Source organism: Lycium barbarum, chromosome 4 (assembly GCF_019175385.1).
Source record: "Lycium barbarum isolate Lr01 chromosome 4, ASM1917538v2, whole genome shotgun sequence".
NCBI lineage: Eukaryota > Viridiplantae > Streptophyta > Magnoliopsida > Solanales > Solanaceae > Lycium > Lycium barbarum.
The window spans coordinates 87,514,288-87,537,857 of NC_083340.1; the positions used below are offsets into that span (position 1 = coordinate 87,514,288).

Genomic DNA, 23,570 nt, shown 5'->3' on the forward strand with positions numbered 1-23,570 from the left:
TATTTTTTTATTGATTGACGCGATCCTCAAGTACAACGCACATACGCTAAATCTAGTAATGACATAGTTTGGAAGTGTAAATTCATTTGGTTTGGGCTTATTTACCTTAATGACATACATGGGTAGTGGGCTTAAATTGTAAGCCCAATCTGATGTTAAAAAATAAAAACTATGACAAAGTTAAAACAAAAATATATAAATTAAACTATAATAATTATCTTTTTGTGTATAAAATAATTTAAACACTATATATATATGTCATGTTGGTTTGATCTCGGATTGACTTTTTTTAGTTAATATCAAACCAAAGCACTTATAGTCGGGTTTTTATTTTAAATACCAAATCACTGGTCGGATTTCTTTCAGTTTGACTCGATTCATTGATTTGGTGCAGTTTGCGGTTTGGTTTTGTTCACCCCTACTTCAGCATATTCAATCTTGCGCCGCTATTGTCCTTTCCAAGCGACTTCGAGGTTCCTCTCGAGATTGAACTAATATGGAAGGGAAACTAAAGTGTAGTAATAGTTGGTAGTTCGAGTCCTTAGCTCTTATTCATTCACTTCCTGAAATGCATGAAAAATACTTGAATTTAAGGGACCGATGATCTCATGTTAAGTATATAATATGTGCTGAATTTTTTATTTTAATTTCAACTTTTGTATGTTAATACAAAAGTTAACCGAAGTTGTTCATCCAAGGGGCCGAATCTCTAAGGGGCCGTTTGGCAGTGGCGGACCCAGGATTTTAAGGTCATGGGTGCTGATCTTTCTTTAAAGTAAAGTGTAAATTGCTATCGATGGTAAAGTATAAACATAGAATTATTTGAACACAATAATGAGAAACATTTAAAAAAAAAAAAAAGAGTTAAAAGCTGGATGAAAAAGTGAACAAAGCAAGTCGAAAAGAAAAGGGTAAAAGAACAAGGATCTATTGGAGAAAAAGGAGAAGGCAGGGTACAACTAAAAAACTTAAGGACTTCTAAGTTAAAACAGAGTAAAAGAAAAACTCAGCAAATTAAACTAAAAACCAATAAAGAAAGGACAAGTTGGATGGGAGAAAAAGAAGGAAAAGTTAAGTAAAAAGAAAAGACGGAAAACTCTTAAATATTGTGTCACCTGGGAATCGATCCACTACCAAAACCAAGCTCTCAACCAAAGCACCTATTGCAACTTTTGATTTATGGGTGCTACTCAATTTATATATATCCATTTTTCAAGAAGTTTCTATATAAATAAATATAATTCCTGTCCGGGTCAATGGGTGCTCGAACACCGGAAATCAGTATGTGGGTCTGCCCCTGCCGTTTGGTCGGGAATAAGTTATCATGAGATTATAATGTCGAAACTATAATCCGAATATTAAATAAATGAGATATACTTTTATTTTAAACCTTTTCTTTTCTTAAAACTTTGAAAGCAAAGCCTTAGAGAATATCAAATGTGTCATTTTGTTATTTTGTTTCAGGATTACTAATCTCGAGACCGTAGTATAAACAATCCAAAATTGCTAATTCCGAAATTAAATTATACCAACTATCCAACATGGAATGAAAAAATTCCACAATCCATTCAGAAATTATAATCTTTATCCACCCAAGTTGAACTATAGTGAATGAACTTGAATCGTATTATATTGTTTAATTAATTGAGTCTTTCCACTATGCGGATACAAAACAAAAAGAAAAAAGAAGAGAACAAAATGACATTTCCTTTCTTTCAATTGACGGAACATTCCCTGTTCTTAAACTATACACTTTTAAGCCAGAACTGGAGGCTCAATATAATGTTCCTTCAGTAACAATTAAAGCATATTAGTCATGCAGTGTTCATTGATGGCCTCAATGAATTATTTTTTTTCTAAAATGGTTCTTTCGGTTGAGTACTCATTGTCATTGCATAATGAAGAGGATGTTGGGATTTGGTGATTAATGATTAAAGAACATTACAGATGTAATGAAGATACATTAACTACTTTTGCAGTTTCACTTAACAAGGCAAATTAAAAATTTCATTCGACCAATATGTTTTCATCTCTCTCTTCATTGTTCTTTTGGGTATAATATATTTTATAGAGTTGATTTCTCATATTATCACACAACTCATGATTATTATTTTAAAAAGTTACTTTTTTTATTAAAAAAATTTGGATCGACTAAAAATGTAACTTTTTGAGATAATAACTACTAGCTGAATGACCATATAAGAAATCAATCATAATTTTATACTTTGACATCGCTTGATCCTATTAAAAATTAAACATTTATTTATTATATTCTTTACGTTTTCTAAGAAAGTAACGAACCACTATAATAACCCACTCCATTCAAAATTCCAACTAATTGTGACTCAGAAATAAATGGTATTATCATACATTATTTTCTAGTGAGCAAGTCTAAGATAAAATCTTTTCTTATAAATGTGATGGTGATGCCGTATCTACTGATTTCTAATTTAGTTAATCTCACGAGGGAAGTTAGAAATATCTCAAGGGCCAAAGATTTGACAAAGGACCTAACATCTTTTCTAGTCAATCTTTAGATATACCTTTTTAATTTTTATTTAACTACTCTTGCTTGTCATGCAGAATTCAATATTGTTATTAGGAAAAATAAGAACAAATGAACGAGTGAAAACTGAAAACTAGAAACTGTACGTGACAATAAATGTGTGATAAATGCTTTACATCACTTAAGACATATATATCAGATTTGTTTTTTGTCAAAAAAGCAAGAAAACTTTTCTGTTATATGACAATCTAAATAGAACTTTTACCGCTGGGACGGATTTGTCCCTCTTATTTACTCTTTCTGAAAATAATTTTAGGTATTATCCAAGTCATGGATATCTATGTTCAAATAATGGCATTTAAGAACATAATATTCTTATATAATTTCTAAAGCTTATCGGCGACATGAACTTTTCTTTTTTACCCCAACAGAGAGAAGACAGCCTAAATTAGGAAAATACATCAAATACTTATTCATATTCAAATTGAATATGTTTAATACTCCTATGTGCATTGAAATTCCGATTTAAGTTTTGGCCTCTTTTTCAAGGAAAAAAGTTGAATGAAAAAGCATAAAAGTAGGTCCATGCATATAGATTCAAAATGTAGTTTTTTAAAAAAAAAAAATTAGGTATGCTTTTTTTTTTTAAAACAATAATTTAAATGTGTTTAATTAGGAAAGTAATTATGAATTACGGTACATCTTTTTGTATTTATAAAATAACAACAACAACATACCCAGTGTAATCTCACAAATTTGTAGCAAAATACGAAATTTAATTTTAAAAAAAAAAGCTGAGAAATTGATATCTGAACAAAAATAAGTTTTATTACCCAGAAATGAATAGAAGAAAGACAAGCTCAGATTACGAAACAAATTGAGTAACAAGTTTGAAATGAATTTTGCCAATTTTCCCACTTGATAAGTCTTATTTTATTTGAACGAATATCGAATTTTAGTATATAAATAAACAGAATTTGCCACACAAAAATATCATAAGGGGGCGTCGGTGAGGAGCAAGGGTGCATATGTAATTAAACGCAAACATGACGTGAATTTCTTTATATTTTATGTTTTTGGTGAAACCAGCAAATACTGAAAGAGAGTACAAAATGACAAAATATGAAAGGAAAAGAAAAAGAAAAAATATTGTCCACCGACAGATACTAGAGTTGTCGGAAGAGAGAAACCGGGAGTAGCCGGTAATAACAGCAAAAAACAGCCTGTTCACAGCCATGGGAATTGCCTCACTTCCACAATCTTTCTATTTTGACTTAAAAATCATACACTGTTAGTATTTGTTGCTTGTATAGCTTCACAAGTTGTCATTGATTGGACCTGGTGAAAAATGTCGGAAACGGTTCTTCATTACCACTTTTGACTTAAAAGAACTTGGTTTTATGCCACGTCAGTAAATTATACTCCCTCCGTCCCAATGGCACCATTTGATTTGCCATGAAGTTCAAGAAAGAAAGAAAGACTTTTGAAACATATAGTTCAAAATAAGTCTTATATAAATGTATGGTTGTAAATTATCTCATAAAGTTAAATTGTTTCTAAATATAGAAAAACAACATTCTTTTTTGGACGAATCAAAAAGAAAATAGTACCACATAAATTGAGACTGAGGGAGCAGGATCAATCCTAATTTTACTTTAATCATGAGATGAAATGATTCAAGATATATTATAATATTTCCTCTATTTCAATTTATTTATCTTATTTTTCTTTTTAATTTATTTTTAAAGTATTTTTTAAGACAATTTTTTAATTTCAACATCTCACATGACATATATAAAAGTATAAGATTAAAGGGTATTTTGAATTTTGATACATTATACATATTTTTAATTTAAGACCGCAAGATTTAAAAAAATTCTTTATTTTCTTAAACTTTGTGTCAAGTCAAATTAAAGTAAATAAATTAAAACATAGGGATTAGTATTTACTAGAGATAACTCCGTATTACTCACGCATATCCTACTTTATGCAACAATATTTGAAATTATAATCTCGGGATAAATTTTGAGATTATTTTATTTTACATTGGCATTAATTTTTTTAAAATAGCAATTTCAAATTTATCTACATTATGGTTGTGATACTATTGTTTTTATACCGTATTCTATACAAGATTACAATCTTAAAATTATTAATTCCGGAACAAAACAACATGACAACACTTTGCCTTTTGTTATTATAAATAGTGAAAGAAGACACTATCAAAGATTGCGATGGAGTGGTAAGTATTTTTCTATCCTTAATTATAGGTCTCGAGTTCGAGCTCTGAGTATAAAATCGTCTTTGATAGGGAGCGCTTTTGTCACAACCCAACTAACGGGCCATGATGACACCTATACTATCCCCTGGTAGGCGAACCATTCCTAAATTCAATTACTTTTTTCAAGATATAGGATGCTGAAAGAAATCGGTAAACACAAACCAACAGTATAAGTAATAAAACCAATGCGGAAGAAACACTTTTATTATTAAAATTCCCAAAACCTGGTCTAGACTCGTACAAAAGCTTCTAAGAGAAATACAATTTGGAGTAACATTACAGACTCAAAACTGGATCAACTTCTGTCTAAAGATAAGGAGTAAACAGAAGTCTAAAGAGAGATTCCAGGCTGCAGGATCCTCTAATAGCTCACCCCAACGCCTCTGATGAATGACTTGAAACAGTCGCGAGACTCCGAACACAATCTGGTCAGGTCATGAAAACCAGCAACAACTCAGGTCATCACTACACCGTTCATTTCTCTTTGCGAACTATGGTGGGGGGGGGGGGGGTGTTCAGGTATCTAGGCAACTAGTCATAAAATAATAACACACATGGCGGCAAGCCCACATAACAACTGAAGGAACTAACCTAAATGGCATTCTTCTCCGCACCATGCCCAAAAGCCTATCATGCTTTCCCCGTCAATAACTCATCTACATATGTGACCTAATTGGAGTCTAACATTAGTAAACCGTGACCTATCTCGAAGCCGAACAGGAGCCACGAACAACAAATCCGAGCCTTTTTCTTCCGGAGCTTCCAAATACAAAGATGAAGGTCTACGAAATATGACACTATGTTAACAACGAGTCCATGAATACCCAAAGAACCACACTTCTAAGTAGAACTCGCTACCCCAAAAGTGACACCGGGCCCTCAAGGATAAAATCGAAACTTTAAGTTAAATACATCCTACCCATATCCTACGAGGTTGTAATCTTAGTTGTCTACACCTTTCAATCATAGATGTCTCTTAGAAATCATTATTTCCCCCCACATCCAAAAAAATGGCTAAAACCCAAATCTACCCATTTAGACATCAAGTTTGGAAGTTGAAACTTTAGTTGGAAATGGTTTACCCAAACTAATAACTATGGAAATTCTTCAAAACCACCCAAGATTTAGTTGAGAAAAATCATTTGTTTACCTAGGGTTGTACAAATCATAAAAGTCTCCCCAAATTCCAAAATCCAAGCATGAAATACTACCAATCTAGTGAAAAGATTTAACGGGAGATAATGAAATGAGGGTTAGGATTTACCTCCTCCCAAGGACATAAATGGTTTCTCTCAAATTTTCTCCAACAATAGCTCTAGAACTTGGTGGGTGTAAATGGTGGCAAATCTCGAAATGAGGAGTTTAATACTAGGTCTGCCCAGTGATTTGCTTAGACGTGAGATTTTGCTAGCAGACGCGATGCCGCACCCGCGGAAAATATTCCGCGGATGCAAGCTCACTTAACTAGGTAGAATTCCGCAGAGGCGTAAGAAAAGCCGCGAATGCGGCCCAATAATCACAGATGTGGCACATCTGTAACAGAAGGTAAAAATTCTCACCAACTCTCAAAAGTTGCCTAATGGTCAAACCGTACCTTCCTAAACAACTTAAAAGACCCTAAAATTCTCGAGGACCACGCCACCCATCCTCGTAAACCAATTAACACAAAAAAATAAATTTCGAGAAGGGTATTTTTCGGAGAAAAGGATAAAATAGCTATAACGACCAAACAGATCGTCACGTCTTTATTCCTTAAAGTATGGCTTTTTCAACGCGAGTTTAAATTATTCGAGTCCCAAAACTGATATCAACAACCGGTGAAAAACCAAAAAAAATTCTTAGAACCCTACCAAACTCTTGGAATGTGAAGGTCATTGCCATTAGGGTGGCTAAAGACATATCAACCATGTCTCTTGATGAAATGGTTGGAAAACCATAAGAAAATAGTGAAAGAAGACTTTTTTTTTTTTTTTGAGATTGGATGAGTATGTTTTTAAATTGATTACATTAAATTTTTTGTTAACGAACCAGTTCACCTTATATATCATTCTAAATTCGAATCTAATACTCCCCTCTTTTTTAGTTTACGTTATATCATTTCTTTTTAGTTTGTTTTGAAAATGATACTAGCTTTTAAAATTTAAAAGCAATTTAATTCAAACTTTTAATTTTATTTTTAATGACAAGTTTTTATGGTGATACACAATTTTTGACGCATCTAAAATAATAGTACTAAATTTTTTATAATCACACAATTATTCTTATATATTTAAAATTTAAGTTTTAAAGTTTATTAATTTTCTGAATTATGTATACAATTAAGTAAAGACAAAAAGTAAAAATGGGAAAACAAAACTAATACCTGTAGCTTTTCTTTTCTTGAGTTTGGATCAGCCAGCTACCCTTGCAACTTATTGGTAACCGGCCAAGCCAGTTAAAATTCCTAATAATGTATTAAAAATATTTAATTAAATCAAACTAAATCTCACAAGGAAATGATAAAAAGACAGAAGCATACCACATAAGAAAGAAAAAGTAAAGGGTGTGCAGGTATAGTGATGATCAGTTGAGAAAGTGTAGTGTTACTTCACATTGGCATAACCCTTTTTTTTCATTTTATTTTGTGCTGATTTTCAAGATTCATCAAACTGTGTAACATATAGATTTAGTGTGTCCTCTGTTTCTTGAAAGAGAGAAATGGAGGCAGGTGTTGGAATGGTAGCTGGATCTCACAATCGAAATGAGTTGGTCAGAATTCCCCATGATTCTGATAGTGGGGTATGTTTCTTGCTGTTTAAATTTATTTTTCTGTTTTTAATTCAATGGAGGTGTTTAGATCTGATTGGTGATAATGTGATTGAAGTGTAGATCATTTCATCAATCTTGAATTAAGTGAGACTTGTGATAATGTTTGAATCTTTTCATAAATCTGGACTTAAAGGGTCAATTTAGTGAGATTGCTTATAAAGATTGAATCTTATCATTAATCTGGACTTCAAAGTGCTCAGTTTAGTTTTCTTTTTTCTTTTGGGGGCATTTGATTTGCTTGAAGTTTAATGTTTGCATCAGGTCTTTGATTGAAGTGGGGTGAGTTCCAGGGCCTTGTGTTTCAGTTCTTAATTCAATGTTGGGTTTTTAGATCTGACTAGGTAATAGTGTGTTATTGAGATTTTGATAAAGCTTTGATCTTTTCATCAATCTGGACTTAAGTGAGATTTCTAATAAAGTTTGAATCTTTTCATCAATCTGGACTTCAAAGTGCTCAATTTAGTTTCTTTTCTTTAGGGGGCATTGTGAAGTTGCTTGAAGTTAATGCTTTGCATCAGGTCTTGATTGAAGTGTTTCAGTTCTTAATTCAATGTTGGATTTTAGATCTGACCTGATGATAGTGTGCTGTTGAGATTTCTGATAAAGTTTTGATCTTTTCATCAATTTGGACTTCAAAGTGTTTGATTAGTTCTTTAAGCATTAGGGCTTTTAATTTGGTGGAAGTTTGTATTTTGCATTTGGTCTTCGGTTGAAGTAGAGTGAGTTCTTAGTCCAAGACTGGTTTTTTCCCATGGAATTTGGAATGGTGTTGATGTTAATCTTGTTGCTGATTTGATTCCTTAATGTGTTTCTATGTATTGCTTTCATTTGGGATGATATTTTTATGTTGCGGCACCTAGATTTGACTTCTTTTTGAAATGGAGGTATTAAGATTTGAGCTCTCTTTATATGTTTACAAGTTGTTTTCCCCTTTTACATATAAACTTGATGTTTATTTTGTTGGGGAAGTTCTTCGAAAATGTACTTTTTTGGTGCATCAAATCTTTCAGCGGTCTTGCCTCTTGCTGTCAATGCTTGTGTTGTCCCAATGTGGTAATTTGATAGCTGCTTTAGGAGAAAGATAGGCATGTTCAAGTTCGGACTTCTTTTATCTGCATATTCAATTCAAGAGTATGGATTATGAATATTTCTTTGATTTTTTCCGTTCTCTGTTCATCCAAGAAGGAAGTGAATGCTCGAGATGTGAAATGTGGTGCCTTAAACCAAATATATAGACCTATATCTACTAATTATTAGTGGCTTCCAGTAACCTCCATTCCAATGAGTAAATGACTCGTTCTGCTTCTAACTATCATGCATTTGATTAGGTTGAAGCTTGAGTAGGTTTGTGCGTATGTATTGGTTAATCTAAATTCCTGTTAACTAAAGTGGATATCTTGGTGCAGCCAAAACCCTTGAAGGCTCTGAATAGTCAAATATGCCAAATTTGTGGTGATACTGTTGGGTTGACTGCAAGTGGTGATGTATTCATAGCTTGTAATGAGTGTGCCTTTCCTGTTTGCCGGGCTTGTTATGAGTATGAGCGCAAAGATGGAAATCAATCATGTCCTCAATGCAAGACCAGATACAAGCGGTACAAGGGTGAGTTCAATATCTTTCTTTTTTTAAGTTCCTTGCAGTTTCATTTTTGTTTCTAAACTGAGCTTTTGAAACTAAATCATTGCTTGGTCTACGTATTAGGGAGTCCACGAGTAGATGGAGATGATGACGAGGAAGATATTGATGATATCGACAATGAGTTCAATTATGCCCAAGGAAACAGCAAGGCCAGACAGCAATGGCAGGGTGAAGATGCTGGTCTCTCTTCATCCTCTAGACACGAATCTCAGCTACCGATCCCTCGTCTTACAAATGGCCAGCCAGTGAGTGATAATGTGCTTATGTTGTCATTCTTGTTGCTTTTGCTGTACTTTTGTTTTATTTCTTGTGTACAAGAACCTTCTAGGAGGTCCTCGTTTTGCATCCCTTATTTGGGAGTGAAGTGTAGTTGACTGGGTTTTTCTGCGGGAAACGCGGTTTTGAATGCTGATGACAAATTGTTGCTTAAAATGAATTGCTTTTTTATGTATTATTAAAATAGTCACTTATTTAGCCAATCAGACATGGTTTTGTAATTGTTTTAGATTAGATTCTGATGTGGTAACTTTGCCTATTTACTATCTTGTTGATTCGCTGTAGTATGCCATACTTGTACATTGTTTGGGACACCAACTCTTTGGTCCTTAATTATTGAGTGTCCCATGAAGCAAAAACTAAGCATTATTTGTCTTTCTGATTCTTTCAAAAATCAAAACTTCTGAGCATCTCGGACTGTGGGTTTATGATGAACGAAAATTGAAAAGGATGGCAGTTATCCCGTTTCAATTAGATTTGCTGCGTCCTGTATACGAAATTTGTACACCGGGTGATTTTACTGGTTTTATGCCGTGACCTTGAGAAACTGATTTGAAGCAAATGGTGTTATAGTGAATGAACAGACCTAATATGTTTTTTATTTAATAATTTATTCACCAAAAATGGTGGATCTGTGGTGAAGTCCTTACCTATTGGCAAGATACTGTTTTTTGTATTTTTCTGGCAGGTGTATTGAACTCTTCTAAACATAGTCCCCGGCACATTTTTCTTTCTAAAAATATTCTTTCTGCTTGTCCTAGGTTTCTGGTGATTTTCCTAGTGCCACAACAGATACACAATCTGTAAGAAGTATGTCAGGACCCTTAGGCCCTGGAGACAAGCATGCTTCCCTATCTTATGTTGATCCAAGACAGCCCGGTACAGTCCTATTTGAATATATTCTTTAGATAACTGCAACAGTTTAAAATACTTCGTTCCTCATCTAAACTTATGATAATTTCATATTCTTTGCAGTTCCTGTACGAATTGTGGACCCCTCAAAGGACTTGAATTCTTACGGGCTTGGAAGTGTTGACTGGAAGGAGAGGGTAGAGGGCTGGAAGCTAAAACAGGAGAAAAATATGGTGCATTCGACAAACAGATATGCAGAAGGGAAAGGCGGAGACATTGAAGGGACAGGATCAAATGGAGAAGAGCTGCAAATGTGAGCATCTTATTGAATAAGTGAAAAATATTTAAGGAACAATACAATATATTATAGATGACTGGATCAAACTTTCGCTCCTTTCTCTAAGAACTCCAGCACTGATATCCATCTCACTTCACTTTTGAAGTTGTATTTCAAATTTGAAAAGTACATTCAAGCATGAATGTTATTCCAAATATGCCCAAAGACAACTCCATCATCAACTCCAACTCCACAAATTCCAAATAAAGTGAAAAATATTTGGAATCTATGGCGAAATGCCTACTTAGTTTGGGAAGTGAAAAGTAAATTTTTTTCCCTTTTATTGTCCTTGGAACTATTATGATGTCCATCTCACCATCACTGCTAAAATTTTGTAGTTCTTAGTTTGGGAAATGAAAAGTTACAAATTTCTTTTGTATTGTCCTGGAACTGTTTTCTGTTTATTAGTCCATCTTTCTTGGTAATGTAATACTGTTTTCCTGCTGTTTCATCTTTGTTCAGAATGCTGCAAGAAAATATAATTTCAATCTATGTTACTTACTGGTTTTCTTTTTGACAGGCCTGATGATATTCGCCAGCCTATGAGCCGCGTGGTGCCTATCCCTTCATCCCACCTTACCCCATACCGGATTGTAATCATTTTGCGGTTGATCATCTTGGGCTTTTTCTTGCAATACCGGCTAACTCATCCAGTGAATGATGCGTATCCTCTGTGGCTAGTATCAGTTATTTGTGAGGTCTGGTTTGCCTTGTCCTGGCTTCTCGATCAGTTTCCAAAATGGGCACCAATCAATCGTGAGACATTCCTTGACAGGCTGGCGATGAGGTTAGTTGCTAACATACTCTTAGGCAGAAATTTTTCTTCACTTCCTTTTAGGATAAATACTGGGTCTCAAATTTCACGGTCTTGAAAGTCTTTTCCTCACTTTCTCAGGCATGATAGAGAAGGGGAGCCGTCGCAGCTTGCACCTGTTGATATTTTTGTCAGTACAGTGGATCCTTTGAAAGAACCTCCTCTCATTACTGCCAACACAGTGTTATCCATCCTTGCTGTGGATTATCCTGTGGACAAGGTCTCATGCTATGTCTCTGATGATGGTTCAGCAATGCTAACATTTGAAGCCCTTTCTGAGACTGCAGAGTTTGCAAGGAAATGGGTTCCCTTCTGCAAGAAGTTCAACATTGAGCCTCGGGCCCCTGAATTTTATTTTGCTCAAAAGATAGATTATTTGAAGGACAAGGTTCAGCCTTCTTTTGTCAAAGAGCGCAGGGCAATGAAGGTACAAATGAAACTTAAATGTGTTGAATTTAGCAATGGGGACTTTGTGCATCTCATTTGCTGATGGTATTGCTATGTAGGCATCACGTCTTAGAAATAACACTTGTGATGGTAGTTGAGTTTTATGCAGCCAATGTGTATTCATTAATTAAACTCCACTATTTTTGATAGGATTGTGAAAGGCTTAAAAGCTTAGATCCCTTAACAAATTAATGTATACAGGATAAGTAGTTGTGGAGATCACTTTAACCTGAACGTTTGTTGGTTAACTGCATAGTGATTTCCATAAATCATTTGCAGAGTTCTGTGAGTTGGGAAAGCTCAGGCCTCTCCATTGTTAGGATTTATGTCGATAACACTGCCAAAATTCTTTTTTCTCTGTAATAATTTTGAAACGTTTTACCAATTAAAATAAATAATTATAATAATCTGACAATTTTGACTCTGCAGAGGGAATATGAAGAATTTAAAATACGAATCAATGCTCTTGTTGCAAAAGCGCAAAAAATGCCCGAAGAAGGTTGGACAATGCAAGATGGAACACCTTGGCCTGGAAATAACCCTAGGGATCATCCAGGAATGATCCAGGTAATTCTTTACGTCTCTAATTATGTGAAAGTTCATGCAATGTGCACCTTCTGCTGTTTTTAATAATTTACTTTGGATTGGATGGCAGGTCTTTTTGGGGCACAGCGGGGGCCTTGATACTGATGGAAATGAACTTCCTCGTCTGGTTTATGTTTCTCGTGAGAAGCGACCAGGTTTTCAACACCACAAGAAAGCTGGAGCTATGAATGCTTTGATTCGTGTTTCTGCAGTTCTTACGAATGGAGCATATCTTTTGAATGTCGACTGTGATCACTACTTCAACAACAGCAAAGCACTTAAAGAAGCTATGTGTTTCATGATGGATCCTGTTCTTGGAAAGAAGACATGCTATGTTCAGTTCCCTCAACGATTTGATGGCATTGATTTGCACGATCGATATGCTAACCGCAACATTGTGTTCTTTGATGTAAGTGTTACATACACATTCCCCAGAGTCATGTTTAAGTTGGTTGCAATGAGTGCTGAATTCATTATGTTTGTGTTTTGACAGATCAATTTGAAAGGGTTGGATGGTCTTCAGGGTCCTATGTATGTGGGAACTGGGTGTTGTTTTAACAGGCAGGCCCTATATGGGTATGATCCTGTCTTAACTGAGGCTGATTTGGAGCCAAGCATCATTGTAAAGAGCTGTTGTGGTGGGTCAAGGAAGAAGGGAAGGAGTGGAAACAAGAAATACATTGATAAGAAGAGGGCTGCAAAAAGAACTGAGTCCACCATCCCAATTTTCAATATGGAAGACATTGAAGAAGGCGTTGAAGGTATGTCCTTATAATCGATATCCTTCGAAAATCTTGGTCCATGCGATGTGGTAAATTAATTATTCTACTTTGATAAGTCAATATCGTCTTAAAGCATCTAACTTCTGAGGGATACAACTAAGATATACTTGGGAAATATTATACTTTTGACCTCTTTTGACATACTCTTTAAGGTTCTTTTCTATCAGATATATGACGGGATTGAAAGCAAACTGAGCTAACCTTTTTATGATATTTTTCTCCATTGATCCTTCATTCAGCAGTATGACTTGAAAAGTCGGTTTAGCTGAATGCAATTATTTTAACTCTCTACTCCTATACTGTCCTGGATTTATTTGACAGACAAATTTTTTCAATCATCCCAGCTTTCCAACCTGTGTTACCTGTCTCATAGCTGAGGCTGCTAAATGTATGGATACCATCATCACAATGTTGTTTGTTGACTGTTTCTTTGGATTTACAGGATATGATGAGGAGAAGTCACTGCTTATGTCACAGAAGAGCTTGGAGAAGCGGTTTGGTCAATCACCAGTGTTTATTGCTGCCACCTTATTGGAACAAGGAGGCATTCCTCCATCCACTAATCCTGCAACTCTCTTGAAAGAAGCAATCCATGTTATTAGCTGTGGCTACGAGGACAAGACTGAATGGGGCAAAGAGGTAATATACTGTTATGACTTAGGTGTGCATTTTTCTTGTCTCTATTGATTTTATTGCGGCACAAAAGCCCTTATTAAGCTTTGTTGTTTCCTATCAGATTGGGTGGATCTATGGATCTGTGACTGAAGATATTTTGACTGGGTTTAAGATGCATGCTCGAGGATGGTTTTCCATATATTGCATGCCTCCTCGGCCAGCATTCAAAGGGTCTGCTCCTATCAATCTTTCTGATCGTTTAAACCAGGTGCTCCGGTGGGCCTTGGGTTCTGTTGAAATCCTGTTGAGTAGGCATTGCCCAATATGGTACGGCTACGGTGGCAGATTGAATCTTCTGGAGAGACTAGCATATATTAACACCATTGTCTATCCTATCACATCTTTACCTTTGATTGCTTACTGTGTGCTTCCTGCCATCTGTCTTCTCACGGGCAAATTTATCATTCCTGAGGTAAGTTAAAAGTTCCATTCAGATTCCTTTATGCCGTTAAGTTTAACTTTTATCATAAATAGTTGATTGAATACCAATAAAATGATTCTGAATTACCTGCAGATAAGCAACTATGCTGGCATATGGTTCATTCTTCTCTTCCTTTCCATTTTTGCAACTGGTATATTGGAGCTTAGGTGGAGTGGTGTGAGTATTGAAGACTGGTGGAGAAACGAACAGTTCTGGGTCATTGGTGGTACATCGGCTCACTTGTTTGCTGTCTTCCAAGGTCTCCTCAAAGTGCTTGCTGGGATTGATACCAACTTTACAGTCACGTCAAAGGCAAACGATGAGGAAGGAGATTTTGCGGAGCTTTATGTGTTCAAATGGACGTCTCTGCTCGTTCCTCCCACAACAGTCCTTATCGTGAATCTGGTAGGAATTGTGGCTGGTGTTTCATATGCCATAAACAGTGGATATCAATCTTGGGGTCCTCTATTTGGGAAGTTGTTCTTTGCCATTTGGGTCATTGTCCACTTGTACCCTTTCCTCAAAGGTTTGTTGGGACGTCAGAATCGTACTCCTACCATTGTCATTGTCTGGGCCGTTCTCCTCGCATCCATATTCTCATTGCTTTGGGTGCGCATTGATCCCTTCACATCAGATGCTACAAAGAGTGCAACAATGGGTCAATGTGGCGTCAACTGCTAGTGAACTTTTTCCTGGTCATTTTGTTGATGATAATTTGCCAATGCTTTCCCCTGTTGTATATAAGAAAACTATGACGCTGAAACACGCTCAAGGCCTATAGTCATGTTGTGCCGCTCTTGTTAGTCATCAGGAGTGATGCATGAAAGACATCGAACTCTGTTGGATTTTTGCCTATGTTTTATTTGTATACCCTTGTTGTATCTCAGATGTTCATGTAAGCCCTGTATAACTTAAGATGTGAAGAATTTTAAAGTTGATTTTCCTGTCTTTGTGCAGTATCGTTCTACATTGTAGACCAACTTTCTCAAAGAGATGATATCATAGTCTAAATTTATCTTTCTGTTTCTGAATTGACTTTGGAGCCGTTAAATCTGTTGTGATGCTATTGAATGGACAAACCTTCTCATGGCAAATGTATTCGTTCAAATTGCTGTCAAGGCAAATAACAACTATGCCCGGATTTCAAGCATTTTCGAAGTACTTAAAAGAAAAGCCTCTGCTCTAGGTTCAAGAAAAAAAATAGGGGAAACACTTGAAGTAGTTGAAAAATGTTGCAATTGGGAGAATGTATTTATATTTGCTTTAGTTAAAACGATAGAAAGAAAATACAATATTTTCTCTTAACAGTTTTAATTTTAAATGAAGTGGTCACGTATGTAAATATCAAGCCAAAATTAGAAGAAGAGGCGCTATGAGTTCGTATCTCTATGTTAAATCATACGTAAATGTTTTTATGTGTTTTATCTAAGAAAAAGAAGTAGGATTGCCCGTGAATGAAATATTGAAGACTAAAAAAATGGGTAAATGATTTGAGGATGAATTATTATTTGTCAATAGAGCACGCTAACTTACAAAACTCGAAGTAGGACGACCCCAAAGGTTTATCTGTTTTAATTCTAAGCATTCGATGTTACATACTATTAAAATACTTACATTACCATAAAAATAACAATGCATTTAATTTGATGCTCGTTTGGTGAACACTATATAGGACTGATTGTTTTAATGATTTGAGAAAACTAAAGCGGGGCTATTTCTCCAGCTTCAGTTTTTAAAAAAAGAAAAAGAAAAAAATGTGCTTTGATTATTTGGGTGATTGGAGGAACAAAGAATGCTAGTCGTATACTCGTACGTTATTTAGAGCAACTTAAGTCAGAAAAGGATGCATGCCAGTTTCAGTTGCTTGCCGTAGCTGTCTAATAACTTTGGAAAATGAAGAGTGCGTGCAGTGGTAGTTTTTCACTTAAAGCAATCAATTGGATCTTGTTTTAGAGGGAGTTTTGTTGACATTTCACATCAACTTAATAGTTTTGAGTTTCCTGGTCTACTTCTTCTCCCAACCCTTTTATCTGCTTCTTGTTGGTGCTATATGTATATATATTTGCCTACCTCTCTGACATGACATATTGTGGATTATGACAATGAAGTACAACTCTCTGCATTTGGATGGGTAATTTTCTAGACTCTGGATTTAACCTAGGTTGTATGGATGCTGAGTTTAATACATCTTAGGACTTAGGTTATGGAGGATTTGTCATTGTGGAAACATGGGATTCAGAGCAATGTGATATGTATCCTGATGGTCAATTTCATTGTAGACCGGAATAAACTTTGTAAGATGTCTATGCTTAAAACAGAATTAGTCAATTTTCAAGCTAGTCGGGGATACTCTCGCTTAGAAACAAAGCATGCTTGAAAATTGCATTTCTTGTAGACCACTTCAACAAAAATTAATTGACAGTATTTGTAATATAGACATACTACTATTTCAACAGAGGTTAGCATTGCTGGAATTCTAAAGAACAGTGAATTTGCTAAGGAGAAGAGTGAGTTTTCCTCTCCTTTTGTTTGGTATCTTGATCTGAACTTTGATAATCGCTTTCTGCAAAGATTACTGTGGACCTGAGGGATGAACCAGAAGCACAACCAAAACCAAAAGCAACGGTTATTTGAAATGCATTATGTCTCTCTACTTCATTTGGTGGTTGTGAAGTGTAGATCTTATTAAAAAATTGTCTGAGATGATCTAGCTCGTTCTGGAGAATTTTGGAAAAACCAATTCAGGTAGATATCTCTTATTGACTTTTATGACTCGTCTCCGAGCTCGTATCTGTTAGCTACATTTGTGCTTTCTTTCCGGTGTTGGTTCATGTTCTTCTAATTCATTTTCTCCTATGAACTGAATTCGTGCAAGTCACAAGTTGTATACTGGAGATCTAGCTAGCTACAATGTATTCAATTTTCTTAATACCATCCTAATTTCTGTTATTTCTACTCTCTTTTCATCCCTATCTCTTGCTTTTTCAGTCAATATAAGGTAGTAGTAATATTTATGCTTTTTAAAAGAAATCAACTACCACTCCAGTCATAGATTGAAGTAGAGCTGGGAAAGCCTGAGAAGTTTGACGAATTGATGGCTGCAGAAGCAGAGCAAGCGGTGGATGAGAGGAACGCTGAACAGAAATAGTAGCTCACACAACTGCATTTACAGCGTTTTTGAGTAGAAATGGTAGTTGTCACCTATTTTAAGTGTTGGATCTTGAACAAGATATTCTACTGCGTCCGAATTTGTAAAACAAGAAAACTCAGTTTATTGAAAATTCATTAATTTCGAGCAGGGTCCTCTGCTGGCATTTTTTTTTTTTAATAAATAAATTTTACTCTACTGGGCATTGCCTAAGAGAGTTCTTTATTGAATAATGCAGAAAAGAAAATGCAGAGTTCTGGGTTTATTTGGGGGATAGTGTAAGATTGTTTACTTGTGATTGATTTGGATAGGAACATTTCGCCTGTATGGATATTTCTCGGTTTCTACTCTGATCCTATTTTTGTACATCATTTGTCAGTAACACTTTTATTTTTCACTTTACAGTTATCGCATCTTTTACTGTATAAGTATTGCGATAATTCATACTTCGCTGTGTTTGCTGTTTTGCCATCCCAATCTACTCTCTTTCGCCTCATGGAATCTTTACACAAAAATTAATAGGCTTTCTTGAGGTATTAATTGCGAACTCATTCCACTTTTGGAGGATTCATTCCCTGTTCCAGCGGCTGAGAAGCCTTAAGCTACTGAGAATCTTTTGACTCAACTTTTCCACCTGGACCCTCGTTTACCTTAAATTTGAGAAGACGTTTGATACAATAGTTGTCGATTTCACTTGCCCTAAACATGAAATTGTTTGGAGTTCCCTTTTTCTTTTAACACTTCCCTCCCTCCCCATGCTACAGAAAAACACTGTACAACAACTACGTTACTTGTCTCAAACTAGTTGAGATCCACCATTTGAGTAATCATTATCTACGTTAGTCAATCAGAAGTTCTCGTATTTCCTAGTGGCATATAAGTCTGACATGACCAAAAGATTTCTAGTAAAAATTGGACTAAGGAAAGGCAATGTAATTGATAAAATTTACTGAGACCGCGATCTTTATGAAGTGAATAGCAAGTATGCAACTAGCATGGTATTTTAAAAGGCAGTGTCAGGACTTGTCCGGGGCTCGCTTCGGGGCAGGGCAGTGGCAAAACGCTCTGGGGCTAACGTCCGGGGTTTAGTTCCTATGAGGCTTACGCCCTAAGCGCCCAACCGTACGCCTTAAACACGCCCAACGCCCAGGGCTCGCCTAACAGTTCTTACACAAATTATATTTTAAATTCCTTAATTAAAATCATTCACCCTCATAATTGTTTAACAAAATAATGATACTTAATAGTTTTTCATCTATAGAAATAGAAGATTGGGTGTAACTCATATAACAAGTCGTAGTATTGGATATTTACTATTTGAGAACGTCGTGAGGGTGAATATCACTTATTTTTTTTTAAAAAAAAACACATAGCGGAATTGTACATTTTCACTTGTCATTGGTCATAAGTCCTATGTATCAGAATTATCATATAATTTTATTTTTTGTTCATGAAGAAGTTATGTTTTAATTGTAATATTGATAAATTTTATTGATTATTTGCTTATAGGGAGATAAAATGAATAGTATGATAGTAATAGTGTTTTAAGAAACTGTGTTTTTTTCCGTGTTTGAAAGTTAAAATGTTAGAATTGTTTTGCATTTCATAATAGCTTTTATTTCATTGTATTGTTTATACTTGTAAAATTATGTTATATATAATTATAAGTTATAAGTGATGTATAATGGGCTTTGATCATTTTTTTTTTGTGAGGATCAAGCGCGCGCGCGCTCACACACACACACACATATATATATATATATATATATATATATATATATATATTTACAGTTTTTTTTTTAATGTAATTTTACCCATTTAAAAATATTTATTGCAATTATATTATTTTAAGAAATACTAAAAATTAAATACCCATGGGGCTACGCCCCATGCCTCGAGGCGTATGTAAAACGCCTCCGCCTTTTAAAACACTGAGTAATACATCTAATAACTGGATAGTAGCATCCTCAAACATCCTCACCCACCTATAATATACTCATGGCCGAAACAGCTTTGACAATCATAAAGCCAAAGGTTATCTGTCAAATGGTAATGGCAATGTCTTATCATCAAACTGCATTTCATTACCTTGCTGAAAAAAGAGAGGCCAAAACTAGTATCATTGTTCTTGAGATTTTATCAATTCTCACCTGACAAACCAGGCTCAATCCAAAACAAAATTCCCAGCGTCTGGAAAAAGGAGCAAGATAAATAAACTCAATTGTATAAAGAGATGTTCCCTATCCTTTGCCTATTCTTGAATTGCTCTACGACCCTACCGCGTAGCATATTTCTGAAGGAGCTCATTTATTCTTCATTTTCTGCCTCTATCAATATCCTCTTGCATGCTTCATAACACATGAAAGATATTCCTGCTGCAGGAACCAACTTCATACAGCTGGGACCAAGCCCTTTATACAACCCCTGAATTCCCTCCTGTTCGAGTATAGTGGCAAGAGCATGCATTACATTCCTGTAAACTACTCTTCCACTAACAGCGCCCACCTGCATGTGCTTACGAGCCACCTCTAGAGGAAAGGTTGCAGTACTAGATATAGCACCGGCTGCTGATCCAATCAGAAGAGTCTCTATGTTTCCGATCTTCTCTTCTTTGAAAATCTTTCTGTAGGCTTTCCGCAATGTATCATAAGCAAAGTAGTTTGTGGCAGCATAAGGAATGACTCCTATAAGACTAGGAGTGAGACCTCTATAGAGCTCACCAGGCCCACCCTCTTTCAGGATCTTTACAAATGCATCAAGTAAACCATCATAAACTCCTTTCTGCAGATAAAAGGAGACAATTTTCATAAAAAGTTCCAGTGGAAAACCTTCAAGCTGTCAACAACAACTTCATTTTTACCTGAATTGTCAGTCGAGTCTTGACTAGCTCAAGTGGATATGTCAGTAAGGTAGAGCTTACTCCAGCACAGGCTCCTGCAACTAATGAGGCAGGAATTGGAATTTTGGGTTGCTCACCGGGTTTAGATGACAAGTTCTTATTAACGGTATCATACGCAAAAAGCTGCATTAAGAAGAAAAATACAAGAAGATATCAGCCATGACAAGCAACACTGGATACAGGCCAATTTTAATGCTGAAAGGTATGACTTGGAGGTTAACTCAGCAATGGACAAGTAGCAAATGTTGACGCAATGTGGAATTACCATATTGTTCAAGTTTTATCTCCGATAAACAGAAGCCTGCTAGAAACCATTCAGCTTACAGGAGCTGATCTTTCATCACTCTAAATCAACCAACACAATTGCATAACATTACTTATCTACTTCAGTAATTAAGCAACACTATATTTCTCCTGGAATCCAGCGACACATCGATATTTATGAAGCATATTTCATTCTATAAAAATATATCATTTGACTAGGGTGAGAGGGCGTAAATGAAGTAAAACAAATCTAGCGGTACGTCAAACCAGTTAGACAAGAAAGAAGCAGAGTGCATATTAGCAAGTTTTACCCCTACAAATCTATTCAACCATCACTGACTCACTTACATACTGATCTAAACTTCTAAGGTGGGTAAAGAGTTGAGAGGCTGTGATACCTTCAGGCAAAAATTGGAAGGTAACAGGGAAGTGTTGAAGGACAAGTTGAACAAAAATAATTCTCATATTTCTCATTTCCATTTCCTCTCAAGGATATCAAAAATAGTTACTATGAAGTAAAATCAACTTTTCTGATGCATACATATCATGCACCAATAAGAACTGTGAAAATTTCACCGGCTAGAAAAGTAGAACACTACATCAGAGGAACAATAAGAGGATTAAAAAGATTTATGGCTTTGCACCTAGATATTCATGGAAAAGGTAAATCAATCAGAATGGAAGAACAATGGAACACATAACACTTGGTTTAACTTTCAGCAATTCATTACAAAAGAAAAGTGTCAACTAATCCTGTTGTGTTCACTAGATTCATGATCCACTACCAAAGGACCAGTAGCACCAAAATATAAGAAAAAATTGGACCACCCATGCCATTTTATCCTAAACCACCAACCCCTCAAAACCAAAAAGGCCTTCATTAACAAGCAGTTTTACTCCAACAACAAGAAAACTACTACTATTACTACACCTCAATCCCAAGCTAGTTGGTGTCGGCTATATGAAATCCTCATTAACCATGCTGCTCAATTTAGACCCAGCAATCCCAATAATAGCAGGTTAACTCCAATACACAAAAAGAAAAAATGAGGCTAAAAAAGTGATGTCAAAGGCACTGATTGAGGATTCCTGAAGTCATAATGTATATAATTCTCCGAAAAAAGCACTGCTAATGGTTTCTTACAATAAGTTATTACATACATGCAAAACTAATCAATCAATCAATCAGGGCGGGAAAACAATGGGACGCAAAACACTTGCTTAACTTCCAGAAAGTTCAGTACCAAAGAAAAGTGTCAATAGATCCTATCTTGTTCCTTATATTCCTGATCAATAGATTAAAAAATGCAAAAGGAAAGTAGGCACTCCAGATGTTTAATCCTATAATCCCCAATAACCTAGAATAAGTCATCTAATAGGTAAATGCTGCCACAGCCAAAAATAAGAGCAACAGCAAAGACAGTATTAACATCAAGAAATATTAGTGAGCTGTAAAAGGGGAACTTCTCTCCATCAACCTAACATTACTAGAGAAACAAGGAACATATATCTACTTCAATTAAAGAGAGCAGTCATTGTCAGAATGATGACAACTTATGTCACAGCAGCATTTAGTTGAAGTCAAAACAAACTCTCAAACTTTATGAGACTTCAACAAACCATCAGCTAAGCAAATAATCCATAAATAAAAAGGAACAACTCCTACTTAGATCATTTTAATCAATGGCAAACATTAGTAGCATAAAAATGGCCTAAACCCAAGTTCACAAAATAAAAAATACAAGCGATTAAGACTTAAATATTACCTCAACAGCTTTGCTAGGCGCAACACGAATGACATTAACAAAGTTACCCCTAAACAATCCAGTCCATCCTTCAGTATTCATGATATTATTAAAAACCTCAGTACTAGAATGTCCACTACTTCCAACCATCAAATGTGTCCTTATTGTCTCCAATGGAGCTACAGCAGTTCTAGATATCGCTCCGGCGATAGCACCACTTATTAACCTCCTTAATGAAGGATTTGAAACATTCAGCTTAATCTTTAACCCACCTTTATTCTTATTCTTCTTCACAACCCCTTCTTCTTCCTCCTCCCCATTGCCTACAATCTTAAACCCCTCTTGGAATGACAAGTATTTCACATACAAATCCGAATATGGTAACTTAAATCCTCCATTTTCGTCTCGGGAATCAGATGGATTAGGTGATGAAACACCAAAACCCATACTTCCCATTTGACCAACTGATGCAAATAATCCACCAGGACAAAAGTTTGAGTCTTGGACACCCCATTGATGCCCCAACTGAGAAATAGACAAATTCCCATCTTTTTTACATTCCAACACTTGCATTTTTTCCCTTCTACCCATCAATCTAAACTCCACCCCACACACAAAAAAAAAAAAAAAAAAAAAGCAAAAAGAAAAACAAGAAACCCCTTTTTATCCTTTAAAATGTAGAACTTGAGATTTTATGAACTTGGAAGAGCGAAGAAGGGAAAGAATGGATTTTTACCAAGTGGGTAAGTGAAAAGCCCATTCTTGACAAGTGGGGTTGGTGAGATTAAGGGAATAGAATAGAACAAGAAAGGAATAAAAATTAAACGCTTTGGAGAAGAAGAGATTTTGACAATATCTTTGGGGAATCTTGGGTTGAAGGGAGGCGATATATGCAAGGATGGATTTTATTGTTAAGAGCCTTGTTGGATGGGCCGATGCCAAACAGATTATAAGCAAAAAAAAAAAAAAAAAAATTGAGGTAGTCTAATTTTTTTTTTTTTTTTTTTGCTTATAAGCTGTTTATAAGCTGCTTTATATAAGCTAAGTTAAATAGACTCAATTATTTTTTTAAGCTTATTTTAAACATAAAAT

The 23,570-nt window shown here is 35.4% G+C and overlaps 2 protein-coding genes across 2 annotated transcripts; one reads left to right on the plus strand and one right to left on the minus strand.

The window, feature by feature from the left end:
- Positions 1 to 7,289: 7,289 nt before the first annotated feature.
- LOC132636130 (cellulose synthase A catalytic subunit 1 [UDP-forming]) lies at positions 7,290 to 15,443 on the plus strand. Its single transcript, XM_060352839.1, has 13 exons — positions 7,290 to 7,565; positions 9,002 to 9,197; positions 9,297 to 9,478; positions 10,271 to 10,388; positions 10,485 to 10,674; positions 11,219 to 11,485; positions 11,594 to 11,939; positions 12,389 to 12,526; positions 12,615 to 12,953; positions 13,038 to 13,305; positions 13,769 to 13,965; positions 14,063 to 14,413; positions 14,516 to 15,443. Exons 1-13 carry the CDS (start codon positions 7,485 to 7,487, stop codon positions 15,101 to 15,103), a joined length of 3,261 nt encoding a protein of 1,086 aa, XP_060208822.1. The 5' UTR covers positions 7,290 to 7,484; the 3' UTR covers positions 15,104 to 15,443.
- A 4,190-nt stretch (positions 15,444 to 19,633) lies between these two features.
- Positions 19,634 to 23,410, minus strand: LOC132636131 (adenine nucleotide transporter BT1, chloroplastic/mitochondrial). The gene is made up of 3 exons (XM_060352840.1): positions 22,500 to 23,410; positions 20,431 to 20,592; positions 19,634 to 20,351 (listed from the first exon to the last, which is right to left on the minus strand). Exons 1-3 carry the CDS (start codon positions 23,067 to 23,069, stop codon positions 19,878 to 19,880), a joined length of 1,206 nt encoding a protein of 401 aa, XP_060208823.1. The 5' UTR covers positions 23,070 to 23,410; the 3' UTR covers positions 19,634 to 19,877.
- Positions 23,411 to 23,570: the final 160 nt, after the last annotated feature.

Coding starts and splice junctions, on each gene's coding strand:
- LOC132636131 (XM_060352840.1), bottom strand. CDS start 23,069: ATGGGTAGAAGGGAAAAAATGCAAGTGTTGGAATGTAAAAAAGATGGG. Junction 20,593..22,499: donor CGCCTAGCAAAGCTGTTGAG/GTAATATTTAAG, acceptor TTCTTAATGCAG/CTTTTTGCGTATGATACCGT. Junction 20,352..20,430: donor AGACTCGACTGACAATTCAG/GTAAAAATGAAG, acceptor TTTTATCTGCAG/AAAGGAGTTTATGATGGTTT.
- LOC132636130 (XM_060352839.1), top strand. CDS start 7,485: ATGGAGGCAGGTGTTGGAATGGTAGCTGGATCTCACAATCGAAATGAG. Junction 7,566..9,001: donor CCCATGATTCTGATAGTGGG/GTATGTTTCTTG, acceptor ATCTTGGTGCAG/CCAAAACCCTTGAAGGCTCT. Junction 10,675..11,218: donor AATGGAGAAGAGCTGCAAAT/GTGAGCATCTTA, acceptor TCTTTTTGACAG/GCCTGATGATATTCGCCAGC.